This window comes from Bos grunniens, chromosome 2, assembly GCF_055505025.1.
Source record: "Bos grunniens cultivar Pamir isolate PY7600 chromosome 2, Bosgru_T2T1.0, whole genome shotgun sequence".
Lineage (NCBI taxonomy): Eukaryota > Metazoa > Chordata > Mammalia > Artiodactyla > Bovidae > Bos > Bos grunniens.
Genome location: NC_141166.1, coordinates 72,004,114 through 72,022,034, shown reverse-complemented (window position 1 = coordinate 72,022,034; position 17,921 = coordinate 72,004,114). Strand labels below are relative to the sequence as shown.

Below are 17,921 nucleotides of genomic sequence, written 5' to 3'. Positions count from 1 at the left end.
AATAAGCAGGGTGACAATATACAGCCTTGATGTACTCCTTTCCCAAATTGGAACCAGTCTGTTGTTCCATGTCTGATTCTATCTGTTGCTTCTTGACCTGCATATTGCTAAGCCACTTCAGTCGTGTCTGACTCTGTGTGACCCCATAGATGGCAGCCCACCAGCCTCCCCCATCCCTGGGATCCTCCAGGCAAGAACACTAGAGTGGGTTGCCATTTCCTATTCCAATGCATGAAAGCGAAAAGTGAGAGTGAAGTCACTCAGTCGTGTCCAACTTAGCGACCCCATGGACTGCAGCCTACCAGGCTCCTCCATCCATAGGATTTTCCAGGCCAGGGTACTGGAGTGGGTTGCCATTGCCTTCTCCTTGACCTGCATATGAGTGCATTTAACTTCAATGAATAGATTGAATTTATAGATCATTTTGGAGAGAATTGACATCTGAATAGTATTGAATATTCTGATCCATGAATGTATTTAAAGCAGATTTCTCATAAATAACATATTATTGGGTCTTGATTTTTTAAAAACCAAATTTAACAATCTCAGCCTATTAATTGGGATATTTAATTTAGTTTAATTGGGTTTAGATCTATTATCGTAATATGTTTTATTTATTCCATCTGTTATTTATATTTTTGCCTCTTTTTCTGCCTTCTTTTGTTTTTTTTGGTTTTGGTTTTTGCACCGGTGATTTTTATTTTATTCTAGTTTCGAGTTAAAAAATTCTCTAAGACATAATAAAAACAAATTTCTCTGCCCCAGTCCTCAGAGCCCTGGGGCCCAGAGTACGGCTAGTTTTTAGTCTTTCAGTTATTTCTTTCAGCCTTGCACCTCTATATTCTGAAATGACAAATGAACACTGCCATTTCTTGAGTTTTTGAAAATGTAAACTTATCTATTGACTTTATATTATGTGAAATTATGAATTTGCATTCTTGATCCTTTCTTCTTCCCTTTTTCTTCCAAAAAAAAATGTATTACAGATTTTGGTTACCTTAGTATGTATTGTTTAGAGCTTTATGATTATGTAAATACTATTCAGTAATGAACCAAGTATACTACTTATAAGTTCCTTTCTTATATAGCTTAGAATTTTTTCTAGGATTAATAATGACATTTTATCCCAATTATCAGGTTTCTATGTGCTGCTTTTTGATTCCAAATTCTCCAACAAAATTGTAAGGCCCCTTTCAATATTAATTTCCACTTAATCAAATGCATTAGGTCATGGACAGTTTCTTTTAAAGTTTTTTCTCTAGGAGCTTCCCCCAGGGAGCTTGTGTCCTCCTGGTCTCTGGGGCTGTATGTGCCGTCTTTTGAATTGGGTATTTTTTTATGATTCCACTTTACCTCCATTTGCACTTTATTAGTATACATCTTTGGGGTTTAGTGGGTTTTTGTTTTGGCTTGGTTTAGTGAATGAACTAATGTTTAAATGTAATTACATCTTTCCTTTAGCAATCTATCTATAATATATCTATCTGTATTACAGATTACTTTCTTATAATCTTTTTCACTGTTTATACTATTGTTGGATATTTAACTTCTAGATGTTGAAAACCTTGCAATATGTTGTAAATTAACTTTAGTGAATTATCTTCTAGAGAGATTTTAAAAATAAGAAAAATATACTTTATATAGCATATAATTACATTTCTTTCTATTTTCATTCTATTATATCCATCCTGATTTCTACCTGATACATATTTTTCATCTGCTTGTGAAGCTTCCCTTAATATCTTACACTAAAAATTTTCTGGGCAATGAATTCTCTCCGCTTTTTGTTAGTTTGAAAAGCATATATTTTCCCTTGGTTTTTAAATTAGTTGAGAAGGTGATTAATTCAAATTAATTTTTTAAAGTTTGAAAGGTTTTGTTGGATTTTTTTCCCCTCTCTCAAGACTTTAAAGATGTGATTTCATTTTCTTTTGGTTTATGTAGTTTCCAGCATGAAGTCTGCTGTCAGTTTTCCCTCTGTTCTGTAAAGTATCTTTCTTCTCAGTTGCCATTAAGATTTCATCTGTATTATTGATTTTCAATAGTTTGATTATGATGAGTCTAAATGTCATTTTCTCCATGTTGGTTCAGGTTCAGGTTCATTGAGTCTCTTAGATTTTGGGTTTCTAGCTTTTTTTTTTTTTTTTTTTCAAATATGTACACTTTTGGCTATTAATTCACATAATTTTTCCACTGCCTTTTCTTTCCTTCCAGGGCTCCAATTATACATATTTAGACTGTTTTGTATTGACTTCCAGGTCACTGATAGACTCTGTCTTTAACTGTTTTTTCTCTATGTGCCTTATTTTGGATAATTTATTTTGTTACGTTTTAAAATTCACTGATCTTTCTTTCTGCTGTATCTAATAGCTCTGAAATCTACTGTTAATTTTGTATAGTGTGTTTTTTTATTTAGATGTATTTTTTCCTGTCTACAGTTTCCACTTGTATATTTTTATTATTTTAATATCTCCTAATTATGTTCCAGTTTTACTTTATATCTTTGTACATATTTATGACATCTACAATATGTTTAAGTTCTTATTTAATTTCATGATCTCATTACTTTGTTTCTACTGATTAACTTTTCTCTTGGATATGGAGCATATTTTCCTGCTTCTTTTCATGCCTAGTAATGATTTTTGATTGGATGCCAGAAACTGTCAATTTTACATTGTTGAGTGCTTGGTTTCATTGTATTCCTATAAAGACTGTTGTTCTTTATTTGGGGGTGCAGTTATTTACAGATTAATATTATTTTTCAAGCTTGCTCTTAAGTTTTGTTATGACAATCCATGGGAGACTTTATTCTGGAATGATTTAGCTTCATGACTATGGTTTGACCCTTTTTAGGACTATATCATGTGGTCCATCTTTTGAAAGGCATATTCTCCATAGATGATGGAAATGTAAACTATTTTCAGCCTTATGTGAGCTCAAAAAATTATTTAACCTACAGCTTCATAATCATTGCTTCTCTGACCTCATGAATCTCACCTCATGCATGTGCAGGTTAATACATAGTTCAAGACTGTAGGAAAATTTCAGCTATTATCCTTTCTTTCTAAGACATAGCCCTGCAAATTCTAGCTGCTTTGACTACCCCACCACCACCACCAACACACACACGCCTATATTAACCTCTTCAATTCAGCAGGCCCTCTAGACTCTGTTCATGTTTCTTCTCTTCGTTTTCAGTCTGGAAACCACCACCCAGAAGTTGGCTGCAGACATTACAGAGCTCACTTCATTTGTTTTCCTTCATCCGGAGATCAAGTTCTATGCTCCCTGCTGTCCAATACCTGAAAACAGTGTTTAATAGTGTATGTTGTTCCTGATATAGTTAATCCTTAATGGACAGAAGCAAAAATCTCTATATATTTTTACCCATATTCATATCCTTTGGTCTGTTGGATTTCATTACTTCTTTATTATCTTCTATAGAAACAACCATGGAATATTGGAGAGTGGAGAGTGACAGCTGAACTGGAAAGATAGGCTCATATCTACTTTAGCCTTCTCTTCACCCACATTTCAGCTACAGTCACATAAAAGAAAAATAAATGATCCTTGAATATCCACTTAAAACAGATTACCTTATATTAATTAAAATCCTGAACCAAGCAAGTAAGGCACATGAAAGAGAATGTTGTTTTTTTTTTAATTTCAAGGCATGAAGATTTAAGCTTTTTTCTTCCTTTTTGCATACAATTTGAAAAATCGTTAGCATTGAATATAGAGAGAGACAAATGGAGAAAAACAACCATGAGCTTTAAATTCTTATCTTTCTGGGGCCCTTTTATTAAATATCAATAATGTAATAAAAACAAACTAAAATAATTTGTAATTTTAGAGTATGTAAAATTTTAATTTAAAAAATAGGTTTGTAATACATAGGATGCTTAAGCTCTTATAAACATCTTTAATATTTTTAATCTGTTTTTAAACTGATAAATCTGAATCTCCTCATGCTCCTCTATTTTTATAGGCTTCCTAACAAATTAAGTTGCTTTGACACTCTTCCTGCAGCAGCTTACCTCCAATTTATTTTCTTTCCTCCCTTTCCTCACTTGCCTTATCAGAGCAGATGTTATCCAGGCAGGTAAAACGGAGAGTAGAGGCAGTTGTCCATATAATTCAGGAAACCTGATATGGAGTCTTAGAGATTTAGAAAGACAGATTTACCCATAATAGCCATCTGTGTCTATCAGATTCACCAGATAATTGTTCAACTTTTCACTTCCTTTTGGCAGAGCAGATAGAGATGGAGTGAAGCTGAGAGAGAAGTTAGATCATTAAACAGATACAAGGATAGCCTTTTAGGATAAATATGCTGTATTTTCTCTAAGGGGAAATTATAATTTACAAATTTGGCGATGTGATCTGAGAATACAATACCTCTTTGAACTAAGGAGAACCAGTAAACACTGTTTGTTTAGAACTTTATTATGCCTTTTAAGGGCTTCCCTGATGGCTCAGGTGGTAAAGAATCCAACTGCAATGTGGGAGACCTGGGTTTGATCCCTAGGTTGGGAAGATCTCCTGGAGGAGGGCATGGCAACCCACTCTAGTATTCTTGCCTTGAGACTCCCCATGGACAGAAAGGTCTGGTGGACTGCAGTCCATGGGGTCACAAAGAGTCTGACACGACTGAGTAACTAAGCACAAAAGCACAGCATACCTTTTATAAGCACCAGTCCCAAAGTGGATTAAAAGAAACAAATAGCTAAATTATTGTTAGATAAAGAGGAAAAAAAAAAAAAACTGAGATCAGAGCAATTATGTCGTGGATATAGAATGAGTAAGAATAATTGGAAACAAAAGAGAGAGATAAAATAGCATTTCTTAAATTAGAAAAAAAATGATGGTCACAGATCAGAGCTGGAACCATTGTGGTTCTACATTTTGGTGTTACTCTAGAAAGTTTTGCTAATAAAATTAACTTTTTGTTTCAATAAGAAAAGTATCTGAGGAGGACAATACTTGATATATGATTAGGAAAGTGGTTGATTGGTAACCATCTCTCTGTGCAGAGATGGGAGTAATCTATATTGTATTCTTATTAATAAGGACTTTAACCTGGAAGTGGTGAGTTCTGAAACAAGATGCAAGAATCTGGGATCCAGGTCTGTTCCTAGACCACCTGACCAAGTCAAGCAAATGCTGGTTTTTAAACTGTAGTGATCATGTTACCCTGCTCTTATGAAAGTGAAAGCGTTAGTCGCTCAGTCATGTCTGACTCTTTGCAACTCCATGGACTATAGGCTCCTCTGTCCATGGCATTCTCCAGGCAAGAATACTGGAGTGGGTAGCCTTTGCCTTCTTCAGGGGATCATTCCAACCCAGCAGTCGAACCTGGGTCTCCCGCATTGCAGGCAGATTCTTTACCATCTGAGCCACCAGGGAAGACCACAGTAAATACCCCGTACAAGTCTGACCACTGTTTTACAAGACAGGCACAGCAGGATAGCAAGACATGAAGGAGTTATGTGAAGAGCTCAAGATTTTTCAGTCTAGAGGGATAAGAGTCTAAAGAAAAGTATTAAAATTTGTAAAATCAAGAAGGATTTGGAAAGTTGCATAAAAAAAGTCTCAGAATACTCGACCAAGGGCCATCCCAGAAGGTTGTCTTAGTGTCAACGACAGGAAGGAACATACAGCAAACTTAAGGAATTTTTTCTCAGGGTTTATGCCAGATGAATAATTACATAAATTCAAGAAGGGCTTCTGTGAATTCATGGTCAGCACAGACATTTGGAACATATTCCTGACCTTTTCCAATTTATGTCCTTAAGTCACATAGCACTACAATATTTTATGTGATCTTACTACTGACAGTATTAGATCCACAGGATACCAACCCATCCTGAGATAGCACGTCTTTTATGTTGGTTTAAATAACTTGTTCTTCATCTTGACAAAGGAGTCTTATAATGTTTTCCTTTTTAAATATGTGTCACATTAGCTCCCTTCAGTTTTTCTCATTTTCGTTCTCTGTGTACCGGTGTTGTTTGTTGCTGTTCACTCGCTAAGATGTGTCCGACTCTTTACGACCCCATGGACTGTAGCCCGTCAGGCTCCTCTGTCCGTAGGATTTTCCAGGCAAAAATACTGGAGTAGATTGCCATTTCCTTCTCCAGGGGATCTTCCAAACCCAGGGATCGAACCCGTGTCTCCTGCATTGGGAGGTGGATTCTCTACTGCTAAGTCACCAGGGAAGCCCATGTACTAGTTCACCAGACCCCCAAAGTTCCAGTCTTCCTTTATATCAAAGAGAACACATGGGTTGGAAAACAAATTTGCAGTCGCCTATATATTTTTAAAATCTCACAAAGCTTAAATCCAATTTGAACTTAGAAGCTAAGTCTCCACACGCATTCTGAAACCATCAAATTGAATTTACTCTTCCAGAAGGTCATCTTAATGCCACAGTCAAAAGTTACCCAACGCTTGTGAGTAAATAACCAGTATAGTCATTTTAGACTACTTTAACAAAACCACAGAGTAAACTTAGAATGAATAACCTCCATTTAATTGATATGACTTTGGCAACAGACTTGTTTTTTTTTAAAACTTATTTCAGCCATACAGATGAAGAGAATGATGTGCAAATAAAGAGATCTGTTCTCCCATCTGCAGTTTAAGTTTATATTGCCAGTGCCACATGTAGCTTAAGATGTTTAGGAACTTGGAGAGAACTCATGCAAAGACTTAGTTACATGAACAATTGCCTTATGGGAACATATGCCAATTAATAATATGGTATGAATGTTAAACACCCATAAATTGCTCTTTCTGGCTGGTAAATTACACTGGGTTCTCATTGCATGTTTGACCGAAACTTTGTAGATATGATCAAAGTACTCAGAGTAAAAATGAGTTTGGGTTTTAAAGTTTTCCATTTTCTGAGGATTTATGAGTATGGAAGGGAGAAAAACAGTGACACTGAATGAAGTAGTTTGCTTGAATATATAAGAGAGAATAGATCATTGCACCGAAGCAAGTATATAACATTTTAGGATAGACTGAAAATCACAGCTTGCTAATTTGGGAGTGTTCCCTGAGAATGTAATAAGTCTGTGAGCAAAGGAAAATCAGTAAACCTCATTTGTATAGGCCTTTTAAAAAACCTTTCTGGTGTCAACTCCAAAATAGATTTCTTGAGAGAATGGGCTCCATCTTTTCTATATACAAGGCAGCTTGCAGCCAACTCCAGGTACTTTGCCTCATGTTTGTAATTGTTCATGACAATGTGATCAACTAATTCCCAAGGAAATGGTTGTCACATGGCACTTGCTTAGGAAATAACCAGGGTAGCTGTTTGGTGAAATGTACTCGGGTGCTGCAGTAGAATTCTGACCACACAGGCAAAGGTTTGATTAGTCTTCAATTCCATGACAGTACAGGTATCATGTACCTGCAGAGGCCCTCACCTCTCCCTGACAAACCCCTTCTGGAAACTTTCTGAGCACCTACTTTGTAATATGCACTGTGCCAGGCTTATCACCAATGAGCTATGATTATATGAGGTCAGGATAGTTTTTTTAAAAAGTCACTTTTTTGATACAGCCAGCAGGTAGCCAGGAAGGTCATCAAGCCTCCTCTTTCCAACTCTGGAGCTTATTCTCTTTTCACTTCATTCTTCTGAATATTTAGACTAATTTGGAACTCAAGGCACATTTGCTTAAGTCTGTCTTATACAATAATCTCTTTGGACAGATATGTTAATAATACCAGGAGTTTTGGTTTACATATTCAAGCAATTAAAGATTTGTGAGATAGGATCTGTGAAAAAAAAAAGTTGAGATACTTTATCTGGAGAAGAGAAGGCTGAGGAAAAAATGATTTTGTGGCCCTTCCCAAACACTCCAAATCAGTGCTAATGCAGATTCCACCAACTTGGAAATTTATATTATCTGAAGCAGTGCTGGAAATAAGATTTTCCTTTTGCAGCTATTTTTGAAAATAATGTTACAATGTAAGGCAACAGTGTAAAACAAGTTTGGAAGATTCAAGAAGAAGACAATTATAAGAACAAATTATTTTAAAAGAGAAAATCCTCACTGTTTTGTGTAAAGAATATAAGAAGTTACTGAATAATTGCAACTGTTCCTACAAGTAGTTCCCAGGAACTTGCCTTTGTGAGAACTTGGTTCTTGTACAACTGTGGGTGCTGATATTGAAGGCAATGCTGACGCTCAGCTTGGCATCTGCATTCCTGAGGATGGGGGCTAGAGGAATGATGCCAGACCTGGGACCTCCAGCCCAGTGATGCTTTGAGGCAGGGGAGGGACTAATGTGGATGCTGAAGCCACATTGCCTGTGCTATCCTTATCTTGGTCACTGACCTTTGCTCTAAGGGCTTGGAAGTATTAAGAAATCTGTCTTTAAAATATTCAGTTATTCTGAATGATCTTATCCCCCTGGCTATCTGAATTAATGAAGTCTGGCTGTAAAAGAAATACAGCTACAGAGAAAAATGAAGTCAGCTGTTTTCTCTGGTTGCTGAAGTGAGAACAGAAAGCAGCAGTTTGGGGTTTCAAAAGGAAAAGTTCATATTTAACTTAATCTCAGGAAGAATTTTCTAAAGATGAGAGCTGTTTTTCATCCACCTGTTGTTTCTTGCACTCCATGTGAGCTGACTATGTGTCAGGCATGTGCTGAGCATGGGTGGTGGAGACTAAACCAGACACTCTCTCGGCCTATAAATCTCATCATCTCTATCAGCATATAATTACTGTTCAGTGGAATAAAGGTAAAGTAGAGTCAGGAATCAGAGAAGGCAATGGCACCCCACTCCAATACTCTTGCCTGGCAAATCCCATGGACGGAGGAGCCTGGTAGGCTGCAGTCCATGGGGTCCCTAGGAGTCGGACACGACTGAGTGACTTCACTTTCACTTTTCACTTTCATGCATTGGAGAAGGAAATGGCAACCCACTCCAGTGTTCTTGCCTGGAGAATCCCAGGGACAGGGGAGCCTGGTGGGCTGCCGTCTATGGGATCGCACAGAGTCGGACACGACTGAAGTGACTTAGCAGAGTCAGGAATGGGCTTCCTGTGAATTCTGAGGAGATAGGTAAAACCTAGTCTGCCCCCAGGATGCTAGTAGTCTAATAACACTTATTTTGAGAATTGCTACCATTTCTGAATGATAGCTATGTACCTGTTCCAGGCATTGTGCTATAGTTTATTGTATGCTGTGTTTCTAGTCCTCAGAGCACCTCTGTGATGGAGATTATATAATCTAATTTTCAAATGAGGAAATTAAAGCCACCTGCTGGGGCACCTGATTCAGGAGCAGAGGGCTTATGCTCGCTGATGAGCTGAGTGCAGATTTTGTATTGCACATCCTAAGTTAACAGTTGAAAAGCCCCAGGTTGAAATGTTTCTCCAAAATGTCCTCTCGCCACCATCGCACACAGAATGTCACCCTTCTTTGTTGCTCACCCCTAGCCCACTCATCCCCTCTCTCAGGCACAATAAATCCCTTTTTACTGAAGTTTTGAGGCCAGACAGTATTCCTAACCCAAGTACTCTCAACATTCTTTCCAAAAAAGATGGGCCTAGAGATCCTTCTATCAGCTGCTCAGTTCAGTTCAGTTCAGTTCAGTCGCTCAGCTGTTAACAGACTGCAAATCTGTTCGTTTCCTTTCCTGCCACAGGTATGCAAAATAAAGGGCATAGTAAGAGAAGGTCCCAAGTCCATAGTAAGGAAGATTCCCTACCATGCTGATGTGCCATGAATGGACCCCAGGTGTACTGAGATGTTAAGCCCTCAGGTCTCAGGTGGCCAGGGGTCCAGGAGCAAGTGGTGTGTTCCTTGGTGAGTCAAATAATTCTTGTGTGTGCCAGAACTTTAAAAGGACTGGGAAGCACCGCTGTAAGTCATCTCATGAAACATCTGGGGCTTATTGGTGGTGATAATTGAGAAAACTTACCTTGGGAGACAGAAAGCAAATGGGATGGCAAGTTACCAGGGACAGAGAAGTCATTGATGACCTTGAGAGAATGAAACCTGCTGATCCACCTAGTGACCCAGTCCTTAAACTCATTAGCAAGGCCCTTTTGGCAGCTATTTTCATAGACACAAATGTGTCTTAGACTTGCTGAGGCCAAGACTGAATCAACTCAATGTGGATGCAAAGCCAGTGTGTGCCTTTGAACTTTATTCTTCAATTCATTTCAGTTCAGTCGCTCAGTCATGTCTGACTCTGCGACCCCATGGACTGCAGCACACCAGGCCTCCTGTCCATCACCAACTCCTGGAGCTTACTCAGACTCATGTCCATTGAGTCCGTGATGCTATCCACCCATCTCATCCTCTGTCGTCCCCTTCTCCTCCTGCCTTCAATCTTTCCCAGCATCAGGGTCTTTTCCAGTGAGTCAGTTCTTTGCATCAGGTGGCCAAAGATTTGGAGTTTCAGCTTCAGCATCAGTCCTTCCAATGAATATTGAGGACTGATTTCCTTTAGGATGAACTGGTTGGATCTCCTTCTGAACAAGGGACTCTCAAGAGTCTTCTCCAACACCACAGTTCAAAACATCAATTCTTTGGTGCTCAGCTTTCTTTATAGACCAACTGTCACATCCATACATGACTACTGGAAAAGCCATAGCTTTGACTAGATGGACCTTTGTTGGCAAAGAAATGTCTCTGCTTTTTAATATGCTGTCTAGGTTGGTCATAGCTTTTCTTTCAAGGAGCAAGAGTCTTTTAATTTCATGGCTGCAGCCACCATCTGCAGTGATTTTTGGAGCCCAAGAAAATAAAGTCTGTCACTGTTTCTACTGTTTCCCCATCTATTTGCCATGAAGTGATGGGACCAGATGTCATGATCTTTATTCTTATCTTATTCAATTATTTTATGAGTTCTTCTAATTTCCTGGGTGAGGGGAGCATAAACTAACTTCAAAAGTACAATATCTAACACTTTTTTAGGTTACAATATTTTTTTTATGAACTGTGAGAAACTTATAGTGCCTTAAAGAAACTACATAAAGAAGGTGTCAGCATTTTCACTATAAACTCTATTTCCAAAGGTTTTTGCATTCTGGAGAGATTTTGCTTGAGGGGGAACTTGGCATATGGTGTCTGAGTTCCTGACTGTCCACACCTCATTTCATAGGTACTTAAAATTGAGTCCTTCAAATTCACTACATTTGGCATCTATAATTTTTAGAAATAAAAAGATGGGTTTAATAGCAGATGATTTCTGAGGTTAATGTCAATGCACACAGTTCTGAGAGAATGAGAAAACTCAGGAATACCAGAAGTTCTGTTTTATAGATTCTAACCAGGACAATATTGTGGAGGGAGAGAAGAGAAAGAAGATTAATTTAAAGGGACAGATGTGAAAAAATGTTGGTGTCCTCAGAAGAACACGAGAGTTAGACTTCCTTTATCATTCTTCCTACCCCATATTTCTCCCTGTCCTATTCCTTGCCTAGTGTTCCAGGCCAGGCAGTATCAACAGGCTTTGATGTCTGGGGCCTTTCCCCAGAAAATCACTAGAAAGGTTGCCAAGAATCCTACTTTGCTTTTTGAGTTTGCATTTCAGGGGACTATATTAACCCATAAAATGCCTACAGAATTCTTCAACCAAGCCAAAATAAATATTGCCCTTGGAGGCAATGCCTATCACCAAGCCTAGAGAGATAAGATTTAAAAAAAAAAAAAAAAAAAAACCCTTGGCATGGAAGTCTACAGATGCAATCCGAGAGGGTGCAGGAAGAGAGACTGAGTAACTGTGGTTCTCAGGAACTATGCAGATACCAGAAATGCCAACCACTGACTCCATTTTCAGGATAAGCATGGGAGCCAGCTGGTGTTCAGGGCCAGAACCAGGTCCAGAGGACAAGCTGGGCTCTCTGACCAGAAGTAGGGGCCACTCTGTGTGCCTTAAGCTCACAAGGCTGCCTCAGTGACTGTTAACTGAGCCGTCACGTGAACAGAGCTCTAGAACTGTTAACTGTTAAACCCAGAACTGAAGTATGCTGAAAATGCTGGGAGGAAATTATTATAGCAGGCACCTTGGGGCACATAGGGACTGACACATCAGAGCTGTTACATTCCATGAATTTTTGATCCTCATCCCTAAGGACTGATCCCCTTCTGTGTGAGATTGAAATAATTTAGATAGTTAAAACTGTCCCAAGTACAACATATGGACATGTTAAACATGAGGAGTGCTATATATCTAGGTTAGCATGAAGAAAGGACACCAAATTTTGAATAAGAAGATCTTTCTTTTCTGGCTGTGCATTCCCATGCAAACAGCTGAGTATTTTTCTAAAAGTCTCTCTTGTAGCAATTGAGTTTGCTTAATTGAGGAGAAAATGAGCAGAGAAGATAATGAACAATATGGGAAGCTGAGTGAGAAGAAAGCTGACCGGGTGGAGGCCCTGAAATGAATGGACCTTGTGGTTCTAGGAAAGATCTCAGACTATAGCTGTGTGATTCAGGCCTCCTGAAGTCCATGACGAGTCTCTTGAGATCAGATGGCATGTGAGATGGCTAAATGGCACCATACTGGAGAACGGGTATCTGCACCTTCCTAACTTTCACTTTGGAGACTGAATCCTCTCTTTTGATGGGGACTCCATTTTCCTAAGAGCTTCTAAAACCAAGCACTAAACCTAATAGAACCTATAAAAGTCAGCTCTGTACCCATCTCCACCCGCCTTTGTTTTCACCTTAGTATCCAGAAATTTCCAGAATTCTATTACTCAGAGCAAAGAGGTTTCGAGGGGGAGAGTGGGGGAATAGGCAGATCTGCTCTTCAGATACTAATTGCTGTACATTCAGTGAGATTTGTAAGAAAAATCCTCAAAGATAACTATATACCTATCATATCTACTGAAATCTAATAAATATCCCTAGCATATTGTCGGAGAAGGCGATGGCACCCCACTCCAGTACTCTTGCCTGGAAAATCCCATTGACGGAGGAGCCTGGAAGGCTGCAGTCCATGGGGTTGCAAAGAGTCGGACATGATTGAGCGACTTCCCTTTCACTTTTCACTTCCATGCATTGGAGAAGGAAATGGCAACCCACTCTAGTGTTCTTGCCTGGAGAATCCCAAGGACAGCGGAGCCTGGTAGGCTGCCGTCTGTGGGGTCACACAGAGTCGAACACGACTGAAGTGACTTAGCAGCAGCAGCAGCATATTGTCTATGTCATCATTCATTATTTCCTTCACTCAGCCATTAATGGTGTGCTAAATTTAAGAAATTCCACAGTGCACGTATTTTTATTCTCACAGCAACTCATAAGGAACTTGAGACCTTGAGGGGTTAAGGATCTTCTGTGGCAAGTTCACACAGTTAGTTATTAGCAGAAACCAGACTCCAAGCACCACTGAAATGTTAGTTGTTGAGCCTCTTGGTACAAAGACCATGATATATACTATTACATTCCTCACCATGCCTAACACAGTGCTAAGATGTGTCTATTCCCCAGTCCTAGACTAGGATGGTAATATAAATTATACTAAGGATGTTTCATTCTAAGATTGTAATGTGAATAGGAGACTTTTGGGTCACAGGCAAATCTTGGAAGCTATCTCATTAGCTTAGATAAACTACACCTCATTTCGGGAATTAACTATGTAATAACTTTTTTCAGATATTATATTTTTTCTTGGATAAAAAATGTTTTAAAGTTGAGACGTAACCAGCAGAATATGTCACACATATGGTGAAATCAGCTTGGTTTGTTTTGGCGAATAGTGGGATCCCTGAAAACAAGAACTCCGAAGGGCACTGATGAGTTTTGGCCATTGAGAAAGGTAGATGGAAAGACAGAAAGTGGCCCTGTAACCTCAGTAAGACCCTGGATGGCAGTGGAGTCAAAGGAAGCCCACATGATAAGTGAGGTATTTGGGGGGATGCCCTTGTACTGTGTGAATTACTTGTCCTCACAGTCAAATTGAGAGGCCAGAGACTTAGTGAACTACTGGATGGATGATAATTCATGATAAAAGATGCACAATCTCCTTTGTTAGGACATCACTTCAGTTTGTTATGTGTGCTTATTAGTCTTCTTATTTCAGTTAATAAATGTCACCCAATTGATTGAAGTCATATGGTTCTCAATTGAAAGAAGAGTGAGCAAAAATAATTTTTGGCCTCTAATGACTGTTCTTTTTCTTTTACAACTCTAGGCAACCATGCACATTGTACATACACATGACTCTTGCTGTCAATAATGACCAGCCTTGTAACTTCGTATTATGTTATGAGAATATGTCTGTGTTCTAATAAATGTCTGTTTCATGCCACTCATTAGAAACTTACTACAAACTTAATAGTGCTTCTTCCTTCTAGATATCCCCTTTCCTCCAGACCAGATCCAAATACTCGTGATCCTTTTCTCCTTTGATGTGAGCCATCTCTAACCCTCACTATGTTACTCTGTCTAGAAACAAACTGCCAGATGAGGACCCTGGACAGTGGGATTGGAACCTTCCCACTCCCAGACTCAGGAACTCGTGCAGCGGGACGATACATACGCCAAGCAGACTCCCCTGAGGACACTGACCCCATCCTGTCTCTCCAACCGGCCCTTTGTGCAGCCTCTTCCATCAGAGCCCAGACCCTTGAAAGAGAAGTGCCTTCCTCTGCAGATAGCCAGGGCTCTGCAGACAATGCCATTGTTCACTCCACATCCGACCCCATCATGACTGCCAGAGGGACGCGACCTCTTCAGAGTCTCCTCCCCAAACCAGCCTCCTCAGGTACAGTGCCCTTACCTTTCAGATGAGATTGTTTTCTCATCAAAGTCATGTACTTGCTCACAAAAATGGAAAACAAGCACCAGAAAAGGTTCCCACCAGATCAGTCAATGGCCTCTGCCCAGTGGAAGTGTGTATGCATGAAATCCCTTTATGTCCTCAACCGAAAAGTTACAAAGTGAAGTGAAGGCACTCATTTGTGACTGACTCTTTGCGACCCCATGGACTGTAGCCTGCCAGGCTCTTCCATCCATGGGATTCTCTAGGCAAGAATACAGAGTGGGTTGCCATTGCCTTCTCCAGGGGATCTTCCCAACACAGGGATTGAACCCAGGTCTCCTGCACTGCAAGCAAACTCTTTACTGTCTGAGCCCCCAAAAGTTACAAAAGTAAGTACTGAACATCATCACTTAGTATTATTCAAGGAGCCTAGGTTGCCCTAGTGGCAAAGAACCCACCTGCTAATGTGGGAGACCTAGATTTGATCCCTGGGTTGGGAAGATCCCCTGGAGGAAGGCATGGCAACCCACTCCAGTATTCTTGCCCGGAGAATCCCATGGACAGAGGAGCCTGAGGGGCCGCAGTCTATGGGGTTGCAAAGAGTCAGACACAAACTGAAGTGACTTAACATGCACATGCCCATACACACATAAAGGAAACCAGCTGGTAAGCACAGGTAAATGGACATATAAACGGATACAGAGACACCTACATGACACACACTTCAGATTTTATCTTTTAAATCTTAACTTTGAGTATAGACCAATCTAGGCCCAAGACATAAATTTAGCTGAAATGTTGTTTGCCCTCTAACCAGAAACATACATCTTCTGACATATTCCTATCCTGTTCAAATGTATTTATATGTTGAACTATAAAAAATGTAGTTTGATATATTAGCAGTAGATTGTGCATTAATGACAGTGGAATGGTGGGAGCCTTCCGCCTGAGAAGAACTATCCTTCGCTACAGTCAGTTGAAACAGGCTTTCATGATTAAAGACAGGACCAGGCTAAGGGTCAAAGTTTTTTCAATGTTCACTCAGGATTGAAAATATTTATTACAGTTCAGGATGACACTAAATAATTTGTAACTTGTATGGCCCATGTTGCATTTATGATGTGCATAAACATATGAGCTAGAATTCTGAAGGCTTTCATTTATGATTTAATGATGAGAAAGCAGCCACAAGTAGAGATTATACCAGGGGCTTCTGAGAAATTAGAAATGAAGACTTTTCATTAAACATCTTTGAATCAGTGTGATTGGGTATTTCCATGGCTGAGTTCTTCCTCCACACAGTAACACTAACTGCTGTGAGTGTTTCATCACAAACTTCTGCTCATCTCAAGCCAAGGCTACATTTTAAAAGGCCCGAATGCATATTATTTTTGAAGTAAATGCATTGTTAATTAATGACACAGCCTCCAGAGATTCAGGGGCGAAATCGTAGTTATAGATTATGTGCTCCATGCCTGACTAGCCACATGTGTGACCTCAATTCAGCAACTGGCTGCCGAGCAGACTCCATGATTAAACACTGTCATTATAACAAATTGAATAGAAACTGCAAGCCTTGAATTGCTTCATAGGAAGAGAATAGGAAGGAGATTGTTCTGATCTTGCTGCTAATATTCAGTGCTCCAGTTTTCTAAGGTGTGTGTCTTAATTAAATCGTCATGAAGAGTTATAAAACAAAAAAAGTGGTATATGGTAGAGAGTAAGGTCAACACGACGCAGGACATTTTTGTGCTGTGCATCCTGAAACTTCCTGCCCACCTTAGGTTGTTGTCACCATGCGTCAGAGGCAAGGCCTGCTTTCCAAGACTTCTCTTCTGTGACCATTGGTTACTCGTCTTAAAAATTAAAGAACAGAAAACTAGATGGAACAAAAGGAAGGTAGTTTCACGCAGTCACTTCTGGTTAAAATATGCATTGGAATTGGTTATTTTCTTATCCCCATATCAAAAATGGAAGTAACTGTACAGATCTCCCATTGCTGATGAAAATACAATTACTTTGCTTCTGCTCACAAGCAGAATGCTACTGAGAGGCTCTCACAGCATGTCCTATTGATAATCATTGAGGCTGGAGCAATAATAACACTAATTCTCCATTCTGACATGAGGAAGAGCTACACTGTGCAGGTTAGTCCACTATTATGGGTTATGGAGGAACTTTAATCGTTCTCTGCTAATTGCACCTTGGCTACTTAAAATGTAATCCCTGGGCCAGCAGCAACCCCTGGGAGCTTGTCAGAAATACCAGTTCTCAGACCCCACTCCAGACCACCGAATCAGGATCAGAATCTGAAGTGTTACAAAAGCTCTGAAGGCGTATGCACATGTGAGCTTGCACAGTACTGCCCAGCGAGACCTTTAAGGGCCTCTGTGCAGTTTCCCAGAGAAGGCAATGGCACCCCACTCCAGTACTCTTGCCTGGAAAATCCCATGGACGGAGGAGCCTGGTAGACTGCGGTCCATGGGGTCGCTAAGAGTCGGACATGACTGAGCAACTTCACTTTCATGTTTCACTTTCATGCATTGGAGAAGGAAATGGCAACCCACCTCAGTGTTCTTGCCTGGAGAATCCCAGGGAGATGGCGGAGCCTGGTGGGCTGCCATCTATGGGGTCACACAGAGTCGGACATGACTGAAGTGACTTAGCAGCAGCAGCAGTGCAGTTTCCCAAACCACCTATTTCAAAATGATCTTCATCAGGTTGCTAGGAAAATCAGTTTAGTTCAGTTCAGTTGAGTCACTCAGTCAGGTCCAACTCTTTTCAACCCCATGAATTGCAGCACCCCAGGCCTCCCTGTCCATCACCAACTCCTGGAGTTCACTTAAACCCACGTCCATTGAGTCGGTGATGCCATCCAGCCATCTCATCCTCTTGTCGTCCCCTTCTCCTCCTGCCCCCAATCCCTCCCAGGATCAGAGTCTTTTCCAGTGAGTCAACTCTTCGCATGAGGCGGCCAAAGTACTGGAGTTTCAGCTTTAGCATCATTCCTTCCAAAGAAATCCCAGGGCTGATCTCCTTCAGAATGGACTGGTTGGATCTCCTTGCAGTCCAAGGGACTCTCAAGAGTCTTCTCCAACACCACAGTTCAAAAGAATCAATTCTTTGGCGCTCAGCGTTCTTCACAGTCCAACTCTCACATCCATACATGACCACTGGAAAAACCATA

General features: G+C 40.0%; 1 protein-coding gene across 15 annotated transcripts in view; it reads left to right on the top strand.

The window, feature by feature from the left end:
* Nucleotides 1-17,921, top strand: part of NCKAP5 (NCK associated protein 5) — a 1,217,724-nt gene that overhangs the window by 1,122,306 nt on the left and 77,497 nt on the right. For all 15 annotated transcript variants that reach the window (XM_086350084.1, XM_086350120.1, XM_086350141.1 and 12 more), the window contains one exon: nucleotides 14,423-14,737. In XM_086350084.1, coding sequence (XP_086206210.1) covers nucleotides 14,423-14,737 — 315 coding nt within the window. The remainder of the gene's footprint in view (nucleotides 1-14,422; nucleotides 14,738-17,921) is intronic.